Consider the following 23490-nt stretch of genomic DNA (forward strand, 5'->3'; position numbering starts at 1 on the left):
GATTATATTCTTTGCAGCCAAAGATGGAGAAGCTCTATACAGTCAGCAAAAATAAGACCGGGAGATGACTGTGGCTCAGATCATGAACTCCTTATTGCCAAATTCAGACTTAAACTGAAGAAAGTAGGGATAACCACTAGACCATTCAGGCATGACCTAAATCAAATCCCTTATGACTATACAGTGGAAGTGAGAAGTAAGTAGATTTAAGGGACTAGATCTGATAGACAGAGAGCCTGATGAACTATGGATGGAGGTTCGTGACACTGTACAGGAGACAGGGATCAAGACCATCCCCATGGAAAAGAAATGCAAAAAGGTAAAATGGTTGTCTGAGGCGGTCTTACAAATAGCTGTGAAATGAAGAGAAGCGAAAAGCAAAGGAGAAAAGGAAAGATATTCCCATGTGAATGCAGAGTTCCAAAGAATAGCCAGGAGAGAGAAGAAAGCCTTCTTCAGCCATCAATGCAAAGAAATAGAGGAAAACAATAGAATGGGAAAGACTAGAGATCTCTTCAGGAAAATTAGAGATACCAAGGGAACACTTCATGAAAAAATGAGCTCAATAAAGTATAGAAATGATATGGACCTAACAGAAGCAGAAGATATTAAGAAGGGGTGGCAAGAATACACAGAAGAACTCAGAAGAACTATACAAAAAAAGACCTTCACGACCCAGATAATCACAATGGTGTGATCACGCACCTAGAGCCAGACATCCTGGAATGTGAAGTCAAGTGGGCCTTAGAAAGCATCACTAGGAACAAAGCTGGTGGATGTGATGGAATTCCAGTTAAGTTATTTCAAATCCTAAAAGATGATGCTGTGAAAGTGCTGCACTCAATATGCCAGCAAATTTGGAAAACTCAGCAGTGGCCACAGGACTGGAAAAGGTCTGTTTTCATTCCAGTCCCAAAGAAAGGCAATCCCAAAGAATGCTCAAACTACCGCACAATTGCACTCATCTCACACGCTAGTAAAGTAATGCTCAAAATTCTCCAAGCCAGGCTTCAGCAATACGTGAACCAAGAACTTCCAGATGTTCAAGCTGGTTTTAGAAAAGGTAGAGGAACCAGAGATCAAATTGCCAATATCCGCTGGATCATTGAAAAATCTAGAGTTCCAGAAAAACATCTATTTCTGCTTTATTGACTATGCCAAAGGCTTCGACTGTGTGGATCACAATAAACTGTGGAAAATCCTGAAAGAGATGGGAATACCAGACCACCTGACCTGCCTCTTGAGAAACCTGTATGCATGTCAGGAAGGAACAGTTAGAACTGGACACGGAACAACAGACTGGTTCCAAATAAGAAAAGGAGTATGTCAAGGCTGTATATTGTCACCCTGCTTATTTAACTTCTATGCAGAGTACATCATGAGAAACGCTGGACTGTAAGAAGCACAAGCTGGAATCAAGATTGCGGGAGAAATATCAATAACCTCCGATATGCAGATGACACCACCCTCATGGCAGAAAGTAAAGAGGAACTAAAAAGCCTCTTGATGAAAATGAAAGAGGAGAGTGAAAAAGTTGGCTTAAAGCTTAACATTCAGAAAACTAAGATCATGGCATCTGGTCCCATCACCTCATGGGAAATAGATGGGGAGACAGTGGAAACAGAGTCAGACTTTATTTTTTTGGGCTCCAAAATCACTGCAGATGGTGACTGCAGCCATGAAATTAAAAGACGCTTACTCCTTGGAAGGAAAGTTATGACCAACCTAGATAGCATATTAAAAAGCAGAGACATTACTTTGCCAACAAAGGTCCGTCTGGTCAAGGCTATGGTTTTTCCCGTGGTCATGTATGGATGGGAGAGTTGGACTGCAAAGAAAGCTGAGTGCCGAAAAATTGATGCTTTTGAACTGTGGTGTTGGAGAAGCCTCTTGAGAGTCCCATGGACTGCAAGGAGATCCAACCAGTCCATCCTAAAGGAGATCAGTTCTGGGTGCTCATTGGAAGGACTGATGCTGAAGCTGAAACTCCAATACTTTGGCCACCTCATGGGAAGAGTTGACTCATTTGAAAAGACCCTGATGCTGGGAGGGATTGGGGACAGGAGGAGAAGGGGCCGACAGAGGATGAGATGGCTGGATGGCATCACGGACTCGATGGGCATGAGTTTGAGTAAACTCCGGGAGTTTGTAATGGATAGGGAGGCCTGGTGTGCTGCGATTCATGGGGTCACAAAGAGTTGGAGACGACTGAGTGACTGAACTGAACTTAACAAAAACTTAAATGGGCATCCCAAATAACCATTTCATTCCTGGGAATCTATTCCTCAAAAATTCTAGCTAAGTGCAGAGGTGATACGTACAAGGATGTTCCACACACCAGCATCTGTAACACGAAGAACAATGGAGATAACCTAAGTGAACGTTGCTCAGTCGTGCTGGACTCTTCAACTCCATGGACTGTATAGTCTGTGGAATTCTCCAGGCCAGAATACTGGAGTGGGTAGCCATTCCATTCTCCAGGGGATCTTCCCAACCCAGGGATCAAACCAAGGTCTCCCACAGTGCAGGCAGATTCTTTACCAACTGAGCCACCAGGGAAGCCTTGGAGATAACTTAAACTGCCATCAACAGCAACTTTTGCAACATCAACCTTGCAACTATTAAATAAAAACAAAGTAAATCTGTATATACTAATGTACGAAGATATCTACTGTATACTGTTGAGTGAATAAATGCATTATATAATATTATTTTCATAAAAAATTATGTATTTGAAAGTATACAGAAAAAATCTAGAAAGAGATGGGAAATCCAACAGTCAACAGTGTTTATGCTAATGGTGACTGGGGAGTGGACAAAAAGGAGACCTTGTACTTTTATCTTACATATGTTACTACAATTTAGATTTTTTTTATTATAAGCATGTATTACTTCTACTATTTAACATACCTCAACTTAAAATCAAGTAAAATAAATCATAATTTCAAAGAAATACAGAGTGACAATTTCTCTTGAACACATACCTTTTCTGATGCAATTTGAAAACTTAATTACCTATCAATTTTGGACTAATAATTACAAAAACTTTGCAGCTACCAGAAATTATAATTTTTTTAAAAAGTCCTTTCATTTACACGATCTAAATTAAAAATTTAAAAACTGCATTGTTCAACTCTGGATTCATTAGCAATAACTTAAGACCATTTGTTTAATACCCACTCTTTTCTGATATGAACCCTGTCTCAGTCTTCTCTAAGAGGGGATGCAGCTGGGAGGGTGGTCTTAATTCATTTTCACCAAGTATACCCCCAGAATTCTTGACACACTCCTGTTCTCTGTTAATGTCATAAATGCTAAAACAAAAAAAGAAAAAATTAAATCATAAAGTGAGTAGTTCTATTTTGGGCATATCTACTATATAAATAAATGTTTACTGAGCATTAGGTATAATTTTGTAATATTTACTTTGTCAAGTCTCCAGAGCTAAAGGCTAAAGTTCTACTGATTTGCTCTATAGGAAGTAATAACACACATAAACTGAAATGCTGTTTCTCCAGTCCTTTAATTTCTAAAGGAAATTTTCTTCACAGAAATAAATAGGAATCACTTTTGCCTTACTGAAAAAACCTTTTAGACAAGATCAGGGTGGTACAGTCCCAGATGGGGAAAAAAAACCTCTCAAAGTGAAGAGATTATAGAACCACACCCATGTTCTACTGATTGGAAATAATAAAATCAAACAGAACACAAATAAAACCTCTCTCTATCCCTAAATTAGTAGTATATGATTCAATCTTCATTAATTGAAACTGTTAGTACTGACTATTATGTATCTATTACTATGCTGTACGTTGGATTTCATGAGACAAATCAAAGTGTCTCATTGAAAAAGTGTTTACAATGAAAGTGCCTGTGAAGCCCAGGGATCTTAGAATGTGCTCACAAAATATTCCTAGAGTGACCTTTGGGAAGCAAGGGTTGTGTTTTCTGGTGACAGTGGTCTCAAAGAGCAAACCAGTTGAGTTGGAAACCTCTTCCAACTCAAAGAGGTGGAAGTCAAGACCCTCCCAAGCCAGATTACACTTGCAAGTTACAAGAGGAGTAACAATAAAGGCACCATATTTTAAAAAACAATCCTTGATGAAACAGATCGCCAGTCCAGGTTGGATGCATGAGACAAGTGCTCGGGGCTGGTGCACTAGGATGACCCAGAGGGATGGGATCGGGAGGGAGGTGGGAGGGGGGTTCAGGATGCGGAACACATGTAAATCCATGGCTGATTCATGTCAATGTATGGCAAAAACCACTACAATATTGTAAAGTAATTAGCCTCCAACTAATAAAAATAACTGGGAAAGAAAAAAAGAAAAAAACAATCCTTGGATGAAGGAGCAAAGGAGGGAACACTTAAGACTGAAAACTGCTCTGTTGCATCATTACACTGAACTCAAACACATCTTCAGAGCTAGAATAAGATGAAGGCAGGGAGAGAGCATCTTTTCCTTTGTCTGTTGTGAGAAAACTTTCCCAGAATTCTCTCTGCAGGTGGCCATTCTCACCTCACTGGCCAGAACTGAGTCACATGTTTTTACTAAATCAGCCACTAACCACGGAGAGTAGATTTAGCATAATGAGCTTAGAGTAACTAATATTCACACAGCCCCACCACTCTCATCCTCCCATGCCACTCCTGAAGCATAAGATTCCCCCCAAATCTAGGCAAAACTGTGATCTGGGGGAAGGTAAGAAAAGGGGAGATAATTATTGGAAGGTGGTCACTGACATCATCACACTAAGGTCTTAGGACAAGTCAGTGGTAGGTGTGCACTAGAATCCTGGTCTCCTAACTCACAACTTAATTCTCCTCTTGACATAAATAATGAATGGATATCATCAATACTGCTACTTTTCTAAAGAATCTTAAATAAATCCACACAACTCCACCTGAAATCCTTTTTGAAAAAAAAAGTATATGTAATTATACATATTATTTTCTTTGTAAAGCATACTGAATTTCCCAAATAAAGAACTGCTTGCAGTTTCTCATAGTATCATGCTTCTATCTCTGCATTTGCTCCTACTGCTATTGCCTTGAAAATGTATACACTAGTACTCCCCTTTTTTGGTTTCCTTATTATTTGAATAGGTGCCCAGATTTCAAGTATCAGTGCCTCTCCGAAACATTTCATGACATGTCCCATCTCAATGACAGTGGCTGTTTATATCATTATGTACCCATTGTATTGTGTTCCAGACTCTAATCAATGTGGCTATTTTTAGGAGAGTTCTTCAGCTTTATTACCTAATCTCTTCCTGTTTTCTGAATAATTCCTCTTCTAAAAAATATAATCTCTTTTGTCACGTAAGTTTTATCTTTTTTCTCTTTAAAGATACTACTGTTTCACTTTGTTAAAGTTTCTCCTGTTACCTGCAGTAAATCTAATTTCTACCAAGCTCCTTAATTTTCTACTTGTTTATTCCTGCTTGGTCTGTGTTAAGAGACTTCCAGCAAATGACTGGTGATCCTTGGCTGTCTGTTTACCTTTAACTGTGAGGCACTTAAAGCTGACTGAAAGTCTAACGCATGAGCACCACTTCCTGACCAGCAGCTGTCATTCTTGCAGGAGATCTGATGGTGATGCAGCTGCTGGTTTAATCAAGTGAACTCAAAAAGCCCTATCTGTTAAATATTTTGTTGTGGGTTGAAAAGTTTCCCCCAGAAAAGAATCCTTTAATACCTGTTCAGGGGAAGCATAAATGGCTCATATGGTAAAGAATCTGCTGGAAATGCAGGAGACCAGGGTTTGATCCCTGGGTAGGGAAGATTCCCTGGAGAAGGAAATGGCTACACACTCCAGTCTTCTGGCCTGGAGAACCCCATGGACAGAGAAGCCTGGTGGGCAATAGTCTATGGGGTCACAAAAAGTCTGACATGACTGAGCAATTAACACACTATAACACACAAAAACTTGACTACTAGTTCTGAGAACCACACAGAAAAAGACAGCTCTGGTTTCACCATTCCATATGTTGACTTTCACTTAATCCTTATCTTTATTTAGGATCTACCCCAACCTCAGTTGTCTAGGGCCTGCCTAGTTCATGTCTCCTGACTATAAACCTTCAGTCTTCTGTCAGGGTAGAAAGAAAGTGGCTATCTGGGTGTGTGGAGTGAAGAGGATCAATCACTTCTATTTCTATTCCACCGGTATTTCTACCTTGAGAAAAGCTTGGTACCTCTACATCCTGATCCTTTCCCAGATTCTGTGAAGGAAATCAGCTTGCATCTCTTGTTAGCTTACTCTCTTCAGCACTGCCTAATCCAGTAAATCATTTAGTAGTTAACCACCTTCTTTCCATGAGCTTCCCCATAAAAAGTGGCTCAATGGTAAAGAATCTGCCTGCAATGCAGGAGATACAGGTTCTATCCCTGGGTCAGGAATATCCCCTGGAGGAGGAAATGGCAACTCACTCCAATATTCTTGTCTGGGAAATTCCATGGACAGGGGGTACATGGTAGGCTACAGTCATGGGGCCGCAAAACAGTTGGACACTACTGAGAGACTAAACAACAACATCTTCTTTCTAGTTTCCCAAATATTGATTTATCTTCTCCTTTCTCATTCTCTTGATCTTTGTCGATTTCTATCTTTATTCTTTTACTATAATCTTAGTGGGATTTCCAGAGGGGTGAACAATTGGACATGTCACATAACTGAAGTATCTACTTAATATGTCTCAATAAAAAATGTGCAATATACCATCTATCATAGTAGCTACTATTACCATTATTTTTATTTCCACTTTTATAATTATGAAGACTTCACTTTATTTACTTAAGTATTTACCACAGACCTAATTACATATCTTCAAATATTAATTTAGAAGAATTAATTTTTAGTGCATATGAACTCAATAACCATTTACTCAAATATATGAAAAGAACAAAGTAGATCATCAATACTATTCTTTTAAAGCACTCTGTTTCCCCCCTGGAGTACTTATCATAGTTTATAATAACATAATCATAATTATTTCACCAATGTCTACTACCCTAATAAGTCAAGCCCTATGAGGACAGGAATCATGTGTTTTATTTACTTCTGATTATCCAGCATCAAGCCCAATGCCTGGCACATAGTGGATGTTTAGTAAATATGCATTTGATAACTGAAAGGAAAAATTATACTTATGCAATTTAATCTGTTCCAAAATTCAGAAAAAGGAGCACAGCTTCCCAATTTGTTTTTACAAAGCAAACACTAAAATCTGACAAAGAAAACACATAAGAAAGGAAACTACAGATCTATCTCTTATGAATTGTTGTTGTTCAGTCACTAAGTTGTGTCCAACTCTGTGTGACCCCATGGCTTCCCTGACCTTCACTGTCTCCCAGGATTTGCTCAAACTCAGGTCCATTGAGTCAGTGATACCATCTAACCATCTCAACCTCTGCCGTCCTCTTCTTCTTTTGTCTTCAATCTTTCCCAGCATCATGGACTTCCCTGGTAGCTCAGATGGTAAAGCGTCAGCCTAGAATGCGGAAGACCCGGGTTCAATCCCTGGGTCGGGAAGATTCTCTGGAGAAGGAAATGCCAACCCACCCCAATACTCTTGCCTGGAAAATCCCATGGACAGAGGAGCGTGGTAGGCTACAGTCCATGGGGTCGCAAAGAGCTGGACAAGACTGAGAGACATCACTTTCACTTTCATCACTTTCCCAGCATCAGGATCTTTCTTAACGAGTAGCGCTTTGTATTAGGTGGCCAAAGTACTGGAGCTTCAGCTTCAGCATCAGTCCTTCCAATGATGACTTAGGGTTAATTTACTTTAGGATTGACTCCTTGCAGGCCAAGGGACTCTCAAGAGTCTTCTCCAATATCACAATTCTAAAGTATCAATTCTTCAGCATTCAGCCTTCTTTATGGTACAACTCTCACATCTGTACATGACTACAGATGTGAAAAACCACAGCTTTGACTAGATAAACCTTTGTCGGGAAAGTAATGTATGTCTCTGCTTTTTACCCTGCTGTCTAGGTTTGTCACAGCTTTCCTTCCAAGGAGCAGGTATCTTTTAATTTCATGGGTGCAGTCACTGTCCACAGTGATTCTGAAGGCCAAGAAACTAAAATCGGTCACTGTTCCAAAGTTTTTCCCCATCCATGTGCCATGAAGTGATGGGACTGGATGCCATAATCTTAGTTTTTTCAATGTTGAGTTTTAAGCCAGCTTCTTCACTCTCCTCTTTCACCCTCACCAAGAGGCTTTTTAGTTCCTCTTCACTTTCTGCCATGTGTGGTATCACCTGCATATCTGAGGCTGTTGATATTTCTCCTGGCAATCTTGATTCCAGCTTGGGATTCATCCAGCCTGGCATTTTGCATGATGTACCCTGCATATCATGAGCACTAGGTCTTTCCTCATGGCTCAGACAATAAACAATCTGCCTGCAATGCAGGAGAGCCAGGTTCAATCCCTGGGTCAGGAAGATCCCTTGGGGTAGGAAATGGCAACCCACTCCAGTATTCCTGCCTCCAGAACTCCATCGACAGAAGAGCCTGGTGGGCTATAGTCCATGGGGTTAAAAAGAGTTGGACACAACGGAGCAACTAACACTTTCACCCTGCATATAAATTAAATAAGCAGGGTGACAATATACAGCCTTGACATCCTCTTTTCCCAATTTTGAACCAGTCTGTTGTTCCATGTAAGGTTCTAACTGTTGCTTTCTGATCCACATACAGATTTCTAAGAAGACAGGTAAGGTGGTTTGGTATTCCCATCCCTTTAATAATTTTCCAGTTTGCTGTGATCCACACAGTCTTTTTCCATAGTCAATGAAGCAGAAGCAGATGCTTTTTTCTAGAATTCCTTTGCTTTTCTATGATCCAATGAATGCTGGCAATTTGATCTGATTCCTTTGCCTTTTCTAAACCCAGCTCATATATCTGAAAGTTCTCAGTTCATGGACTGCTGAAGCCTAGCTTCAGGACTTTGAGCATAACCTTATTAGCATGTGAAGTGAGCGCAATTATCCAGTAGTATATACATTCTTTGGCACTGCCCTTCTTTCGGAGTGGAATGAAAACCGACTTTCTGGTCCTGTGGCCACTGCTGAGTTTTTCAAATTTGCTGACATGCTGAGTATAGCACTTTAACCGCATCATCTTTAAAGATTTGAAATAGCTCAGCTGGAATTCTATCACCTCCACTAGCTTTGTTCGTAGTGATGCTTCCTAAGGCCCACTTGACTTCACACTCCAGGATGTCTGACTCTAGGTGAGTGACCACACCATCATGTTTATTTGGGTCATTAAGACATTTTTTGTACAGTTCTCCTGTGTATTCTTGTTACTTCTCTTAATCTCTTCTGCCTCTGTTAGGTCCTTACCATCTCTGTACTTTACTGTGCCCATCCTTGCATGAAATGTTTCCTTGGTGGTGGGGGTTTAGTTGCTAAGTCATGTCCGACTCTTGTGACCCCATGGAGCACAGCCTGCCAGACTCCTCTGTCCATGAGATTTTCCAGGCAAGAATACTGGAGTGGGTTGCCATTTCCTTCTCCAATGTTCCCTAGGTATCTCCAATTTTCTTGAAGAGATCTCTGTCTTTCCCATTCTATTCTTTTCCTCTACTTCCTTGCATTCCTCTTTTGAATACTAAAATCCTAAAATATATGTACTGGCAAAGAGAATCCATGAGGAACTAGAATGACAACAGAGGTTAATTAGGGTATATTCTTGAAGTGTATGACAAACCACACTAATAAGTCAAAATTATCATGAGGGGCTGCTGGAGCATGGGTTGAAGGAGGAGAACCATAAGTCAGTGTGTCCAAAGGAAGTTACTGCATACTTCTTTCGAAACAGATGACTTACACAAGTGTTTGTTGATACCCAGTATTTTTTCATTTATGTAGTATTAATTTGGCCATACTTAGCCTAAAAAAAGAAAAAAAAAAAAAAACAACCAAATTGACGCTCCCAAATAAATCTATTCATTTAATGTAACAGAAAAATGTCCTGCCATAAACTTTTTAGAAGAAAGAAAAGCTGATTACAAAGAAGTATTAATATGTGTGTACACACACACACACACACATATAAGGCCTTAAGAACATATACCATGATTTAAATGGTGGTTATCATCTGTATAACACTTACCAATATCTGATCTTTTTCTTGTTTGATTATGGTCCCACCACTAGATTATTATAATAGCTTTGTGAATACAGGGTATCTTTTTCCATGCTGTACCCAGTGCCCAGAACAGTGCCTGGTACAGTTAGGTTTCAATAAACATCCACATAACCAGTGAATCAATCCATATTCCAGATCACTTCATTTCCCTACTTAAGCCCTGAGACCCCACTGCACACTCTGCTCAGTGGCCCTGTGAAATCCAGCCCCTGCTACTCCCTCCACCTTACCTGATCCACCTTCCCCTGGCTTTCTACTAAGGTCCAGCTACTCTGGTCTTTCCATTTAAGCTCTTTGCTCTTCTCAGGCCTTTGCACTTGCTGTTATTTCTGACTGGAATGTTGGGTCTTCTGTTATGACCGTGGCTTAGCTCCCTCTCTTCTTTTACTGAAAACTAGAAGTTATTTCCTCAGATAAACCTCTGATTACCCCCACCTAAAGTAAGCATTTTCTTTGAAGCATTCACTACTTCAGCTATCTTGTCAACTTACTTTTGAGGTGTGTGTTCCTCTTCTCCATCAGCATGTAAGCTGCACACAGGTAGATACTATTTTGCTTACAAAGCCCCCCAGTACCCAGCAGAGCTCCTGGACCATGGTACCCAATACTCTACCAAGTCACCTTTGAGTGGGTCAAATACAGCTAATTTTTGTTTCTTTTTTTTTTTACAGCTTTATGTACCTGAAATTTTATGTAAGCATAAATATAATCTGGGGAAATAAAGGTATTTTCATTTTGGAAAAAAAAGATCTCCCATTGCCCTAAGTAGTAGTAAATTAGTTTTAAAAAATGAAGACAAAGCAAACAAATGGAAATAGCATTTCCCATAAGCCCAAACAGTAAGAGACCCATTAGACAAAGCTCCTGTATTTAAAACAGAAACTACTATAGAATGAGAAACATATGATTTTCATAACAATCTTAAAATATATAAAAAAGTCTGCCATGCACAAAAGTTTAAATGTTTTCTAACGTCAAGATAATCACGCAGATAAAGAATAAAAACCAAGGTATTCTTGCTATTATTTGGAATCACTGCTTTAAAGGACAGTTCAAAGGATGCCCTAAAATACTACATGTTCCCCCCACACACACACAGTTCAAAGGATGCCCTAAAATACATGTGTACACACACACACACACACACACACACACACACACACACACACACACACACCCCACACACACACGAGATGTGAGAAGCGCTGCCATCTCTCTACCAGCTTGGCAAGGGTCTCCCCTTTACCATGCAGGCAGAATTCCACCAGTTACAGCAAAGATGCTCCGTAAACCTGACTTCCCAGGTAGCTCAGTGGTAAAGAATCCACGTGCCTGACAACGCAGGACAACACGAGTTTGACCCCTGAGTCGGGAAGATCCCCTGGAGAAGGAAGATGTCAATCCACTCCAGTATTCTTGCCTGGAAAATCCCATGGACACACGAGCCTGGCGGGCTACAGTCCACGGGGGTGGCAATGAATTCAACAGACAGCTCCTGAGCCCTAGCACCTCGGCGGCACTACCAAAGCTTCACTCCCCACAGCCCGCCGAGGGTGGGACACCTAGAGCGACCCTTCTCCCAGTCCGCTATGCACTCCGCCATCCTGGAAGCACCGCTGGCAGGCAGTTCACCCCCAGGTGGGCGTCGACCCCTCCTCCTCACCTCATGATGCGTGTGGGAGGGGGCTTCCCTCCGCCCCGCCGGCCCCGCCGGCCCCCTCCCAGCGAAAGCCAGTGTGGTGGGTGGCGCGCACCGCGCCAAGCCTTTAAAAGTCAACCGGGCGGGGTGGAACGGTCAACCCACACCCGCACAGGCCAGCCGAGGAGCGGGTGGGAGTTGCGGGTCGGGCCGAGTGCGGACAAACAAGCAGGGCTCCCTCGGTCCTCTGTCTGACGTCTCCCAGAACTCCTAGGTGGACAGTTTTACTGTCATTTTACAATGATCGCTCCAAGCTTCAACTGCCTCGAAGGTATCTCGCCCACAGGTTATTCAGTAACTGTTCAGGACTGCAGATCGCAGACTTAACCTGAAATCCACATCTTTTCACTACAGTGACCCCGTTATTTTAACTCATCGCTGCTATAAAGCTTTCCCGTTACTGTCTACGTAAACTCACTGATTATGGTTTCACCGAGCTTTGTTGCGTAGTTGATAAACGGTCTCCTGGATATGGTTTATGGATACTCCATATATGCCCAGGAGATGCTGATTCCAGCACCCAGGGTCGGGGTTGGGGGTGCTTGTCCCTCCCACTAAGCCACCGCAGCCCTAACAACATGGACTAAAAGTAAAACTGGTGTATGTGTGTGTCAAGTGTCTGGCCTGGTCTAAGGACATCTTTTACTTTTGGCTCATGTTTTAATCAAGTAATTTAATACAACCATATGCATTTCCCGGACCATATCTGCATTTGCTAGAGAAAAACTAACCAGGAGCTCCGAGAGAATCATTACTGCTATGGTACTGTACAAATAGAAAGCATACAGGGAAACCTTAGCTCACAAAGCAAGTTACTTAAATTCATGAAGAATTATGTAGATTAATTACTATGTAAAATAGCAAAATAACTTTGGGTATTTAGTATATGTAATGAGAGCACAAGTGCCTTCTTTGTAAAAAAATTACTCCCACTGCAAAAAAGTTATGGCTTGGCAGTATGATTTTTTCATTTAACTGTGACTTACTTTTAGACAGATGCTTATAATCATATTTTTCAAATTCTGTTCCCTTCCTTGCTATGCTGTGTAGTCAACAGATTTTTTGGAGAACACTTTTCCATAGTCAAGATTATGCACTTATTGGAATCACTTCAAAATTTATATGGTGCCATTTTCAGACATCTGTATAAAGGAAACTGATGTTTGTTCTGGCTCATCAAATTAAGCTAAATTTGTGCTTCAATATTAAGCTATCAATCTGCAATGAAATGACTGCATTAAAACTCATTACTGTATTTACTAGAAGGATACTGTTAAGTAGTTTTGTCCTGACAAGAAAATCCTAAGAATAAATTTCTTTCAGGGTCAATGACATTTTAAGACCCGCTTTGGATTATTTTGATTATTATATATAACAAAAGGGAAAGTGATACTTAATTTATGCCGTAACAATGTTTTTTTTTTTTTTCATCCTTAATTGCCACCGCCCCTAGATAAATCACATAAAAATGCTCTGGGCAAAGAACACGACTATTCACTAATGATGGCTCACAGAGAAGTAGGGGATAACCACAGAGTTGAGCAGGTGCTTTAACTGGCCAAAACAGGTCTCAGGAGTTGGGGTTGTGAATATTCTCTCTTTCAATAAGGGAACAGGTATACCCAAAGGTTCTAAACAGCGTCTATCTCACCATACCAGGGAAGGCAGAGTCTTCAACAGAGAATATTACCAAGGGATTTAGTTACCCAATTAAGTTTTAAAAATCTCATTAAAGAATCTCATTAAGAGAAAACAGAAAGTATGCACCAGACACTTCTTATAAAATTTGTAAATAAAAAAAGAGAAACCAAATTCAAAAAACAAAAGGCCAACTGAGTTAATCAATAAAACCCAAAAGCTGATTCTTTTGGAATAGACAACCTTTAGCAAATATAATCAATAAAAAGAAAAAAAAAATATCAACAAAAGGAGGCTAACCACAAACATAGGGGAAATGTCTAAAATTATAAATTATCACATGCTATTTACATCACTAAATTTGAAAATCATGAAAATATAATTTACTAACATTGGTCTAAATGGAAGAAACATCGGAATAAACCAATTATGATGAAAAAATGGAAAGAGTAGTTGCAGTCCTACTCCTCTCCAAAGACCAGTTTCCAAGTTTTATTGTCAAGTTCACTTTTCACTATTCAGATTAACAAAAATCCACGAGTTTGGCAATGCAGTCTGTTGGGGAAACTGTGGAAAACAAAGGAAAAAAGAAGTAAAAGGCCAGGAGAAAATATTTACTATGAAAGTTATAAAACATTTATTTATACAGTAGATAAATGTATCAATAGAATATAAAAATGGAAACCCATAGTCTAGGAATTATAAACAGCCAATAAACATATTTCAAAACACTTCCAATACAGACTTAAGAAAGGCAAATAAGTCCAAACAAGATAAAAATACAGTGAAAGGGCAGAAAGCCAAAAAACAAAGAGAAAAATGTCAAAGCAGTCCGAGAAAAGCAACTAAAAGACCGACAGCAGACTTTTCAATAGCAAAAATGAAACCAAAAGAGAGAGAAATGAGATCTTTAAAGTGCTAAAAGAAAACAACCGCCAACCTAAACTGCTATATTCAGCAAAGACATCTTAAGTGATGGTAAACCAAAGGTATTTTCAGGTGAACACAAACTGAGAAAGTTTGTCATCAACAGACTTTCAGTAAGTTATTCTAAAGCATATACTTTAAGCAGAAGGAAAAGGCCCTAGATGGGTGGTCTAAAAGATAATCAATGAATAACAGAGAAAGCAGCAAAAATACACTGCCTGCAAAACACGACAATAATTCTAAATGGGTCCTCTCTTCTTCCTATTCTGGTAAGAATATTTATTTATTTATTTATTTATTTTTTGGCTATACTGCATGACATATGGGATCTTAGTTCCCTAAGCAGGGATTGAACCCCATGCATCCTACATTGGGAGCATGAAGTCTTAACCAATGGACTTCCAGGGAAGTACCTGGTAATATTTTTTTAAAAATTAAAATACATGATAAAAAATGTAAGTCATGAGGGGTGAATTAAGTTAAACTTCTAAGATTTTTTTATTATCTAAGAGGAAGGTAAAGATATTGGTTACTTTTAGATTCTGAAAAGTCAAGGATGCATGATATTTCTAGGATAACAATAAAAAAGTATAAAATTTCCAAATTAGTATTTCGGAAAAATGAAGTGGTAAAAGATATTAAATAATTATTTTTTAAAATAACAAAAACAAAGAAAAAAGAAATATAAAATAGTCAGGACAACTAGCACAAAGGGCAACTAAGCAAATATAGACTGTGTATCCCAGCTAAAAATGTTTTAAAATTGCATTAAAATTTCAACATATGCTCTTTAAAAGAAACATGTCTGAAATACACGTGTTTACAAATCTACAGTTACCTCAAAATAGTTTAATAAATGAAAAATGGAAAATAAACAAAAAATATATGATAGAGATAATCACAAAGCCATAAAAGGATTCCAGAGAAGGCAAATATAACTGAAAAACTACAGGCAAGATGAATTAACAGAGAGGGAGGCGGTGAATTGGGAACAGATATATGCAATGTCAGAAGTAATCAGAGAAATGCAGTTTAAAACTATAGTAATAAATCATTTCCCTTCCACCAGACCAGCAAAATTTTAAAATGTTGGACAATGCCAGATGTAGAGAGCCTGGGGAGCAAAGGGAGGTTTCATTCACGATCGGTGGAGTATAAATCAGAGTCATCATTTGGGAAAAGTCAGATACTATCTAATGAAATTGAACTTGCACATATCCTCCCAACGGATCTAGCAGTTCCACTATTAGTATGCCTAAATGACACTACTGTATATATGCACTTGAAAAAATGACCAAGAATGTTTATAGCACCACTAATTATTGTAGCCCAGTGGTGGAACTAACCAGTATGTTCATAAAAAATATTATACTTCAACAAAAGTGAATGAATCACAGGAGTGGTTCCCAAAGTGGTGATGATAATGTAGGTGATTTTTTTGATATTCTATATTGAAATGTGTCATCATTTGGGAAATCTACATAATTCAGTGAATTAATATCTTTCACACGACCAATGCATGGGTAAAACATCTCTTTAAAATGCAAGCTAGACTAACAGGTTTTAATGTCACAGAGTTTGAGAAGTTATTTGATTTCAAATTCTACACTGTGGCTAACCTTTCAGAAACTGTTAGGATTTGATGAGTATTAAAGAATAATATGAGATGGTTGGATGGCATCACTGACTCAATGGACGTGAGTCTGGGTAAACTCCAGGAGTTGGTGATGGACAGGGAGGCCTGGCATGCTGCACTTCATGGGGTCACAAAGAGTTGGACACGACTGAGCGACTAAACTGAGCTGAACTGAAAGAATAATATAACTATTTAAAAGATTATCAACATACTCCTCCTTCTTTTAAATGTATAGTTCGGTGAGGCCAGATTTTCTGCATCTACTTCAACCAAAACAATATATTGCAATAGATTGAATATAGAAGCAAACATGAGATTCTGGTCATGAAAGATATTTGGGAAAACTGTAAAACAATGCCATTCTTGCCACTAACTTATTTTGGAAAAATTATTTTTCATTAAAAATGTTGTCTAAGACTTACTATTATTATTACTATTTTTTAGAGCTATCAATATACCATATGCTTATTGGCATAAGCAAATGTACCAATATCTATATTTAAAATTGGTTAGTTTCAATATCTAATATGATTTAATCCACATAAGCAAAAGATCTTTGAGGTCTTCAATACTTTCAGTACTTGTAAAGGAGTACTAAAGTTTCTGAACTGAACTACAGGTATACACTTCAACAGGGATGAATCTCAGAAACATAATGCTTAACAAAAGTAATTCACAGAATATGCAATATGATTCTACTTAAAGTTCAAAAACAGGTGAAAGTAAACAATATGTTGGGAAAAGATACATACACAGTTGCTAAAACTGTAAAGAAAAGCAAAGGAATAATTAACACCATTCAGGATGACCATGGTGATGGGGGCAGAGAACCCTTTGTTTCTGGGGAAAGGCACACATCAAAAGCTTCCCAGTACTTGTAATGTTCTATCAAGCAGAGTATACAGATACACTTTTCTTTTTAACAGTACATATAAATGGCATATTTCATTACAAAAACATTTAATATAAGAAATGAGACATACCTATTATCCTAGAAGGAAAAACTCAAAAGAATGTCTCTTCTCAAATTAATCTACAAATTCAATGCAATCACAAACAATATCGCAACCAGATTTTCTATAGAACTTGAAAAGATGGTTCTAAATTTCATCTGGAAGAAAAATGCAAAAGAAGAGCCCAAAGCTTTTCTTCAAAAGGAAGTACCAAAATATATCTTAAAGCTACAGTAATTAAAACACTGCAGTAACAGATAAATGTGTCAAATAAGAAACTAAGAACTTAAAACAAAACAGCAAAGGATATGTTTGTTACCCAAAAATGTTTAATATTCTTATTACCCAAGGAAGATAAACACTTAAATGAGATGTTATTTTCAAATGTTAGAAAGTTAGTAAAATATTACCATCTGGCTAGTGGGGAGATAAAACACACCTTTTGAGAGAGTGAATATAAAAGGGTACAATCATTTGAGGGTAATTTAATAGCATTATTATCTATCATCCTCAGAAGGAATCAATTCTATGATTCATAAAAATACTTTGATGAGCAGATGAAGCAGCACTTATAACTGCAGCATTTAAGTTATAGGGAAAACTTGAAAATAAATGTGCATCAATAGAGGAATGAAAGACTTATTGGATAGATACCATATCTATTGAATGATACTAAATAGATATACCACATTGCATTTATTTAACAAACACTACGTCTCAGGCAAGCTTTTAGACACTTTGTAGATTTTAAATCGTTTAAGCAACTATGTCTGGGTTACAAGAGATGCCCCTGATATAGCTCTTTTTAAAACACAAAATTTCAAATACTGCTCTTTATCTTCCTCAAAACAGTTGGGAACAAACACAAATTTCTCCAAACTGGGTTAATTATTTACTGATGTACAGAATATATTTATAGAGCTATCTGGTTCTATTATAGAAAGCATCTTTTTCAACAAAAAAGTATTCTTATACTGTTAAGGAATAGCAGCTTTGTTATAAACCTCCTGAGTAGGCTTACTACCAATCTCAGAGCCCATAATATTAAATATCATATCTACACCCCTATCCCTTTCTAGAGCTTCTGAAGGGGAACACCACTGGCCCTTGGATCACCAACGTTACTGCAACTAACACCATATGCTAGAGCAACCCTTAAGTCTAGAATATATTCTGAAAAACCTTAACCGTTCTCCCTTGAGGAACAATAAAGGGTAAGAGAGGTGCGTTTAGGTTTTTAGATTTCAAATAGGCAAGTGGTGATTAAGTGAAACAAGGCTTTTCGAAGGATCTTCCCCACAATCCAGCCCAGGATTCTTGCCTGGAAAATCCCATGGGCAGGGGAGCCTGGCGGGCTACAGTCCACGGGGTCGCAAAGAGTCGGACACGACTGAAGTGACTTGGCATGGCATGCCACGTCCCCCACAAATACTGCTTGGTGCCACCTTCAAATTGCTGGGTTGCATGGACCAACCTATGGTGACGCGATACTTCAGTTTTCAGCTAAAGGAGCCTCCCTGAAGAAAGATCTCTTCCTTCTTTTACGTCTACCTTAAAAAGAAGAGGTCACACAGGGCCACCAAGAGTCCACAGAAAGGAAGCGGAGGAGCGGACTTTACCAGGGTTCCTGAGGAAAGTGCTTCCCAGCCAGTCCCGGCCAGAAGATCAACGCCTCCACTCAGGGTTCTCACGGCGTCCGTGAGGATGCCGCGGTCCTCGGACAGGCAACCCCGAGGAGGCGCCGAAGCCGCCCGAGACAACGCCTCCCAGAGGGGCGGGAGGAAATCTGAAGCGCCACACACCCGGAGGACGCCGAGCGCCTGGAGACAGGTGGAGACCCGAGTGTCGGCGGCCGGGAGTCCGCGCAGAGGCAGCCCAACAAAAGCGGCTCTGAAACCACCGCCCCGCGCCCCGCTCATCCCGAGGAACGCCAACAAGCCAAGAAGGCGTGTGTCAACCCAGCAGCCGCGCGAAGCATGCAAAGTGGACAGCAGTTTAATTTTCCAAAAGAACAAAACAGAACGCGACAACGGCGAGCTCTCTTACTGCATATACCCCCGCGATCCGAGCGGTCACGCCGGGCACTCAGCCGCGAAGGACCCGCACCTGCCGCGTCCCCCGGGGCGGGCGTCCACGAGGGGCGGCCTCACCTGTTCTCTGCGCCGCCGCCGCCCCAGCGGACCTGACCTCAGGGTTCAGTTTCCTCCTCATGCTGAGATGCTGTCCGCGCCTCCACGCGCTTTTCCTCCCCTCCCGGCCTCGCGTGACAGATCCCGTCGGACCCTGAGACCGAGCGGGGCTCGGGCCGCCTCGGGTTCGGGAGACGTCCGCCGCCCCTGGCCGGGACTCCCCTCCTCCCGGTTTCCACGCGGCCCGCGTCACAAAAGGCTCGTCAGCGGCGCACGGGACCCTACACGTCGCAGCCCGTCCTGCTTCTCCGCGCCAGTCAGGAGCGCCGCCTGGGCGGCGCAGAGCGGCCGCGACGCGCCGGCGGGAGGGACGCGGGCCCGGCGTTCCAGGTTCGGAGCCCGCAGGCTCCCCGGCGCTGGTCAGCCAAGCGTCGTCCCTGCCCGCAGAGGGTCATAAGGCACGGACCCCGAAGCGCCCCACTCCCTGAGGGAACATGTCGACTTTCCCAGAGACTGACGCTGGAACCCGGAAGTAAAACCCCATGCCCACAGGAAGAGGAGCTGTGGGGGGAGAGAAAGTGAAAACTGAACTGTGGCGGCCTGTTGCGGCGGGTGGGGGTGTGTGTGGGGGGGGGGTGGTGGTGGCAGGAGCCAATCGCTGAGGAGAAGCCGACGCGCAGGCGCGGGCTGCGGCCGGCGTCCACGCGGCGCTCGCTTCTCTCCTCTGAGCAGGCGCGAGGCCTCAGCACGGCCCGGGATTGGATGACGGATTCTGGCGGGTGCGGCGGCGTAGCGGGGCGTCTCGCGAGGAGGACGCGTCACCGGAAGCGGAAGGCGCGCAAGGGGAACCGTGGAATCCCGGTGTCGATGGCCCCCGCACACGCTGTGGGATGTTTTTTGCCTCACGGTTGGGAGTCTACCTCCTTTAATCTCCTGCTCCAACTGCCGCACCGACGCTTGTTTTGTCTTACCCTGAATTGACGTTTACGGAATCACACCTTTGTTGCAGTTTAAGAAACGTTGCTCCATGGAATATTTCTTATATGTGCTCGTTCTCAGGGAAAGCACCTCTGAAAGTTTATAAATCAATGCAAGGTTCAGTTCAGAAGCTCAGTCATGTCCAACTCTGCGACCCCATGAATCGCAGCACGCCAGGCCTCCCTGTCCATCACAAACTCCCGGAGTTTACACAAACACATGTCCATCCAGCCATCTCATCCTCTGTCGTCCCCTTCTCCTCCTACCCCCAATCCCTCCCAGCATCAGGGTCTTTTCCAGTGAGTCAACTCTGCATGAGGTGGCCAGAGTATTGGAGTTTCAGCTTCAGCATCAGTCCTTCCAGTGAGCACCCAGGACTGATCTGCTTTAGGATGTACTGGTTGAATCTCCTTGCAGTCCAAGGTACTCTCAAGAGTCTTCTCCAGCACCGCAGTTCAAAAGCATCAATTCTTCGGCGCTCAGCTTTAGCGTTCTTCTACCAATGAGAGATACTAAGTGCTGCACACACTTAACCGTGAATCAGGCATTGGACCTCATCGTGTTGGGAATGGAATGACTCACTTATTCAGTAGCACCTTTTAAGTTGTTTGCTGTGCCCGGCTACTAAATTAGGCGCTAAGATTACAGCTGTGAGTAAGCTAGACAAGGACCTTGCACATTGTGGTGCTTATTCTAGAGGTGAATGACAAACAGTAACAAACTACGTTCATCTCAAGAACAGATTTCATTTACAAATACTGCTGTGAAAACAAGCCAGAAATGCTGAGGATAGGGTTGGAGCCTGGAGGCTGGGGAAGAAGAGGGAGAGCTCCAACATTTCACTGTATAAAGGACATTTGGGGTCAAACCTCAATAATGAAAACAGGCCAAATCAGCTTTTGGAAGATGCAGAGGAAGAACTTTCTAAGCAGAAGACAAAGCAAGTACAAAAACCCTAAAAGTGAAATTATGTTCAAGAACTGAGGAAAGTTGGCTGTCAGTTTGGTTCAGTTCAGTCGCTCAGTCCTGTCCAACTCTTTGTGACCCCATGAACTCCAGCACACCAGGCCTCGCCGTCCATCACCAACTCCTGGATTCCACCCAAACCCATGTCCATTGAGTTGGTGATGCCATCCAACCATCTCATCCTCTGTTGTCCCCTTCTCCTCCTGCCCTCAAATCTTTCCCAGCATCAGGGTGTTTTCAAATGAGTCAGCTCTTCTCATCAGGTGGCCAAAGTAATGGAGTTTCAGCTTCAACATCAGTCCCTCCAATGAACCCCCAGGACTGATCTCCTTTAGGATGGACTGGTTCAATCTCCTTGCAGTCTAAGGGTCTCTCAAGAGTCTTCTCCAACACCACAGTTCAAAAGCATCAATTATTTGGCGCTCAGCCTTCTTTATAGTCCAACTCTCACATCCATACATGACCACTGGAAAAACCATAGCCTTGACTAGATGGACCTTTGTTGGCAATGTAATGTCTCTGCTTTTTAATATGCTATCTAGGTTGGTCAAAACTTTCCTTCCAAGGAGTAAGCGTCTTTTAATTTCATGGCTGCCATCACCATCTGCAGTGATTTTGGAGCCCAGAAAAATAAAGTCAGTCACTGTGTCCACTGTTTCCACATCTATTTGCTGTGAAGTGATGGGACCAGATGCCATGATCTTAGTTTTCTGAATGTTGAGTTTAAGCAAACTTTTTCACTCTCCTCTTTCACTTTCATCAAGAGACTTTTTAATTCTTCCTCACTTTCTGCCATAAGGGTGGTGTCATCTGCATATCTGAGGTTATTGATATTTCTTCCGGCAATCTTGATTCCAGCTTGTGTTTCCTCCAGTCCAGCATTTCTCATGATGCACTCTGCATATAAGTTAAATAAGCAGGGTGACAATATACAGCCTTGACATACTCACTTTCCTATTTGGAACCAGTCTGTTGTTCCATGTCTGGTTCTAACTGTTACTTTCTGACCTGCATACAGATTTCTCAAGAGGCAGGTCAGGTGGTCTGGTATTCCCATCTCTTTAAGAAGCAATCAAATATAACTGATATTTTCAAGGTACACAGAATCGGCATGTACAAGTTCCTGGTTTATCACAAAGCAAATGTTCATGAAACCACCGCTCTGGTCAAGAAATAGAACACTGCCAAAACCCCAGGAGCTCCCTCTTGTGATATCTCTGGATCAATACCCACTACCCTTACCTACCAGCAAACCTAACAAGCAATTTAATTTCCATGGTAATCTCTTCTTTCCTTTCTTAGTAGATTCACTGTGTAAATATGCAACCCCTAAACTTTATCATATAGTTTTGCTTGTAGTTTGAATTTTATATAAATTGAATGGTTTAGTGCCTGGTTTCTTTGGAGTAACATGATGAAACTTAACGTTTTTGTGTACACAATTCTTTCATTTTCATTGCTGTCTATGTAGGTCTGGATGTAGTACATTTTATTTGATATGTAGATAGACGTTTTCATTGTTTCCAGTGCTTGGCTGTTACGAATAGTACTGCTTGAACTTTCTTATTCATGTCTCTTTGTACACATGGGCCTCGTTTATGCTGGGTATATAACATGATGGAGATGCTGTACATGATAATTTGGATTTTTGCTTCAGCAGATACTTATTCCTTCCCTCTTCTACTATTAGTAAGGTTTACTTTTCTACCCATTTATATTGTTCTTGGTCATATGGATTCATTTGATTAATAGGCTATCAGCAGACATGACATATGCAGGAGTCTTTTTTTTTTTTTTTCTGACTAAGCAAGAGACTTTATTGGGAAAGGGCACCCAGGTAGAGGCCAGGAGGGTCAGGGAACCCAGGAGAACTGCTCCATCATGTGGCTCACAGTCTCAGTTTTATGGTGATGGAATTAGTTTCCGGGTGTTTTAGGCCAATCATTCTGACTCAGGGGTCTTCCTGGTGACGCACCCATTGCTCAACCAAGATGGATGCCAGTGAGAAGGATTCTGGGAGATGGTAGGACATGTGTATGCAGGAGTCTTAAGTGTGCTTGCATAGTTTATTTGGCTCCTGAGGGTAGCTGATGCACATGAGGAGATTGAAGTCTCTTGCTGCTGTTGCTCCTGGGCACTCAGAACAAGCACTTATGGAGCAGATGTGAATTCAACCTGTAGGCCAAACCCATCTTTGTTATCATAACCTTAGACATCCCACATACTTTTGAACTGTGATGTTGGAGAAGACTCTTTAGAGTCCCTTGGACTGCAAGGAAATCAAACCAGTCCACCCTAAAGGGAATCAGTCCTGAATATTCTTCGGAAAGACTGATGCTGAAGCTGAAACCCCAATCCTTTGACCCCTGATGTGAAGAACTGACTCATCGGAAAAGACCCTG

General features: G+C 41.3%; 1 protein-coding gene across 8 annotated transcripts in view; it reads right to left on the reverse strand.

The window, feature by feature from the left end:
• Nucleotides 1-19715, reverse strand: part of TASOR2 (transcription activation suppressor family member 2) — a 65334-nt gene extending 45619 nt beyond the window's left edge. For 2 of the 8 annotated variants that reach the window (XM_020877904.2, XM_020877863.2), the window contains exons 1-4: nucleotides 19166-19715; nucleotides 17046-17173; nucleotides 13891-14066; nucleotides 3181-3314 (exon numbers count right to left, since the gene is read on the reverse strand). In XM_020877904.2, the coding sequence (XP_020733563.2) occupies nucleotides 3181-3314; nucleotides 13891-13913 (157 nt within the window). In that variant the 5' untranslated portion in view covers nucleotides 13914-14066; nucleotides 17046-17173; nucleotides 19166-19715. Of the gene's footprint in view, nucleotides 1-2321; nucleotides 2619-3180; nucleotides 3315-11825; nucleotides 12706-13890; nucleotides 14067-17045; nucleotides 17174-18634; nucleotides 18836-19165 lie in introns of those variants that run through there. The other 6 variants (XM_070472256.1, XM_070472257.1, XM_070472258.1 and 3 more) reach the window with 6 other exon arrangements.
• Between the last annotated feature and the right edge of the window lie 3775 nt (nucleotides 19716-23490).

The sequence above is a fragment of the Odocoileus virginianus genome, chromosome 9, assembly GCF_023699985.2.
Source record: "Odocoileus virginianus isolate 20LAN1187 ecotype Illinois chromosome 9, Ovbor_1.2, whole genome shotgun sequence".
Classification (NCBI taxonomy): Eukaryota; Metazoa; Chordata; class Mammalia; order Artiodactyla; family Cervidae; genus Odocoileus; species Odocoileus virginianus.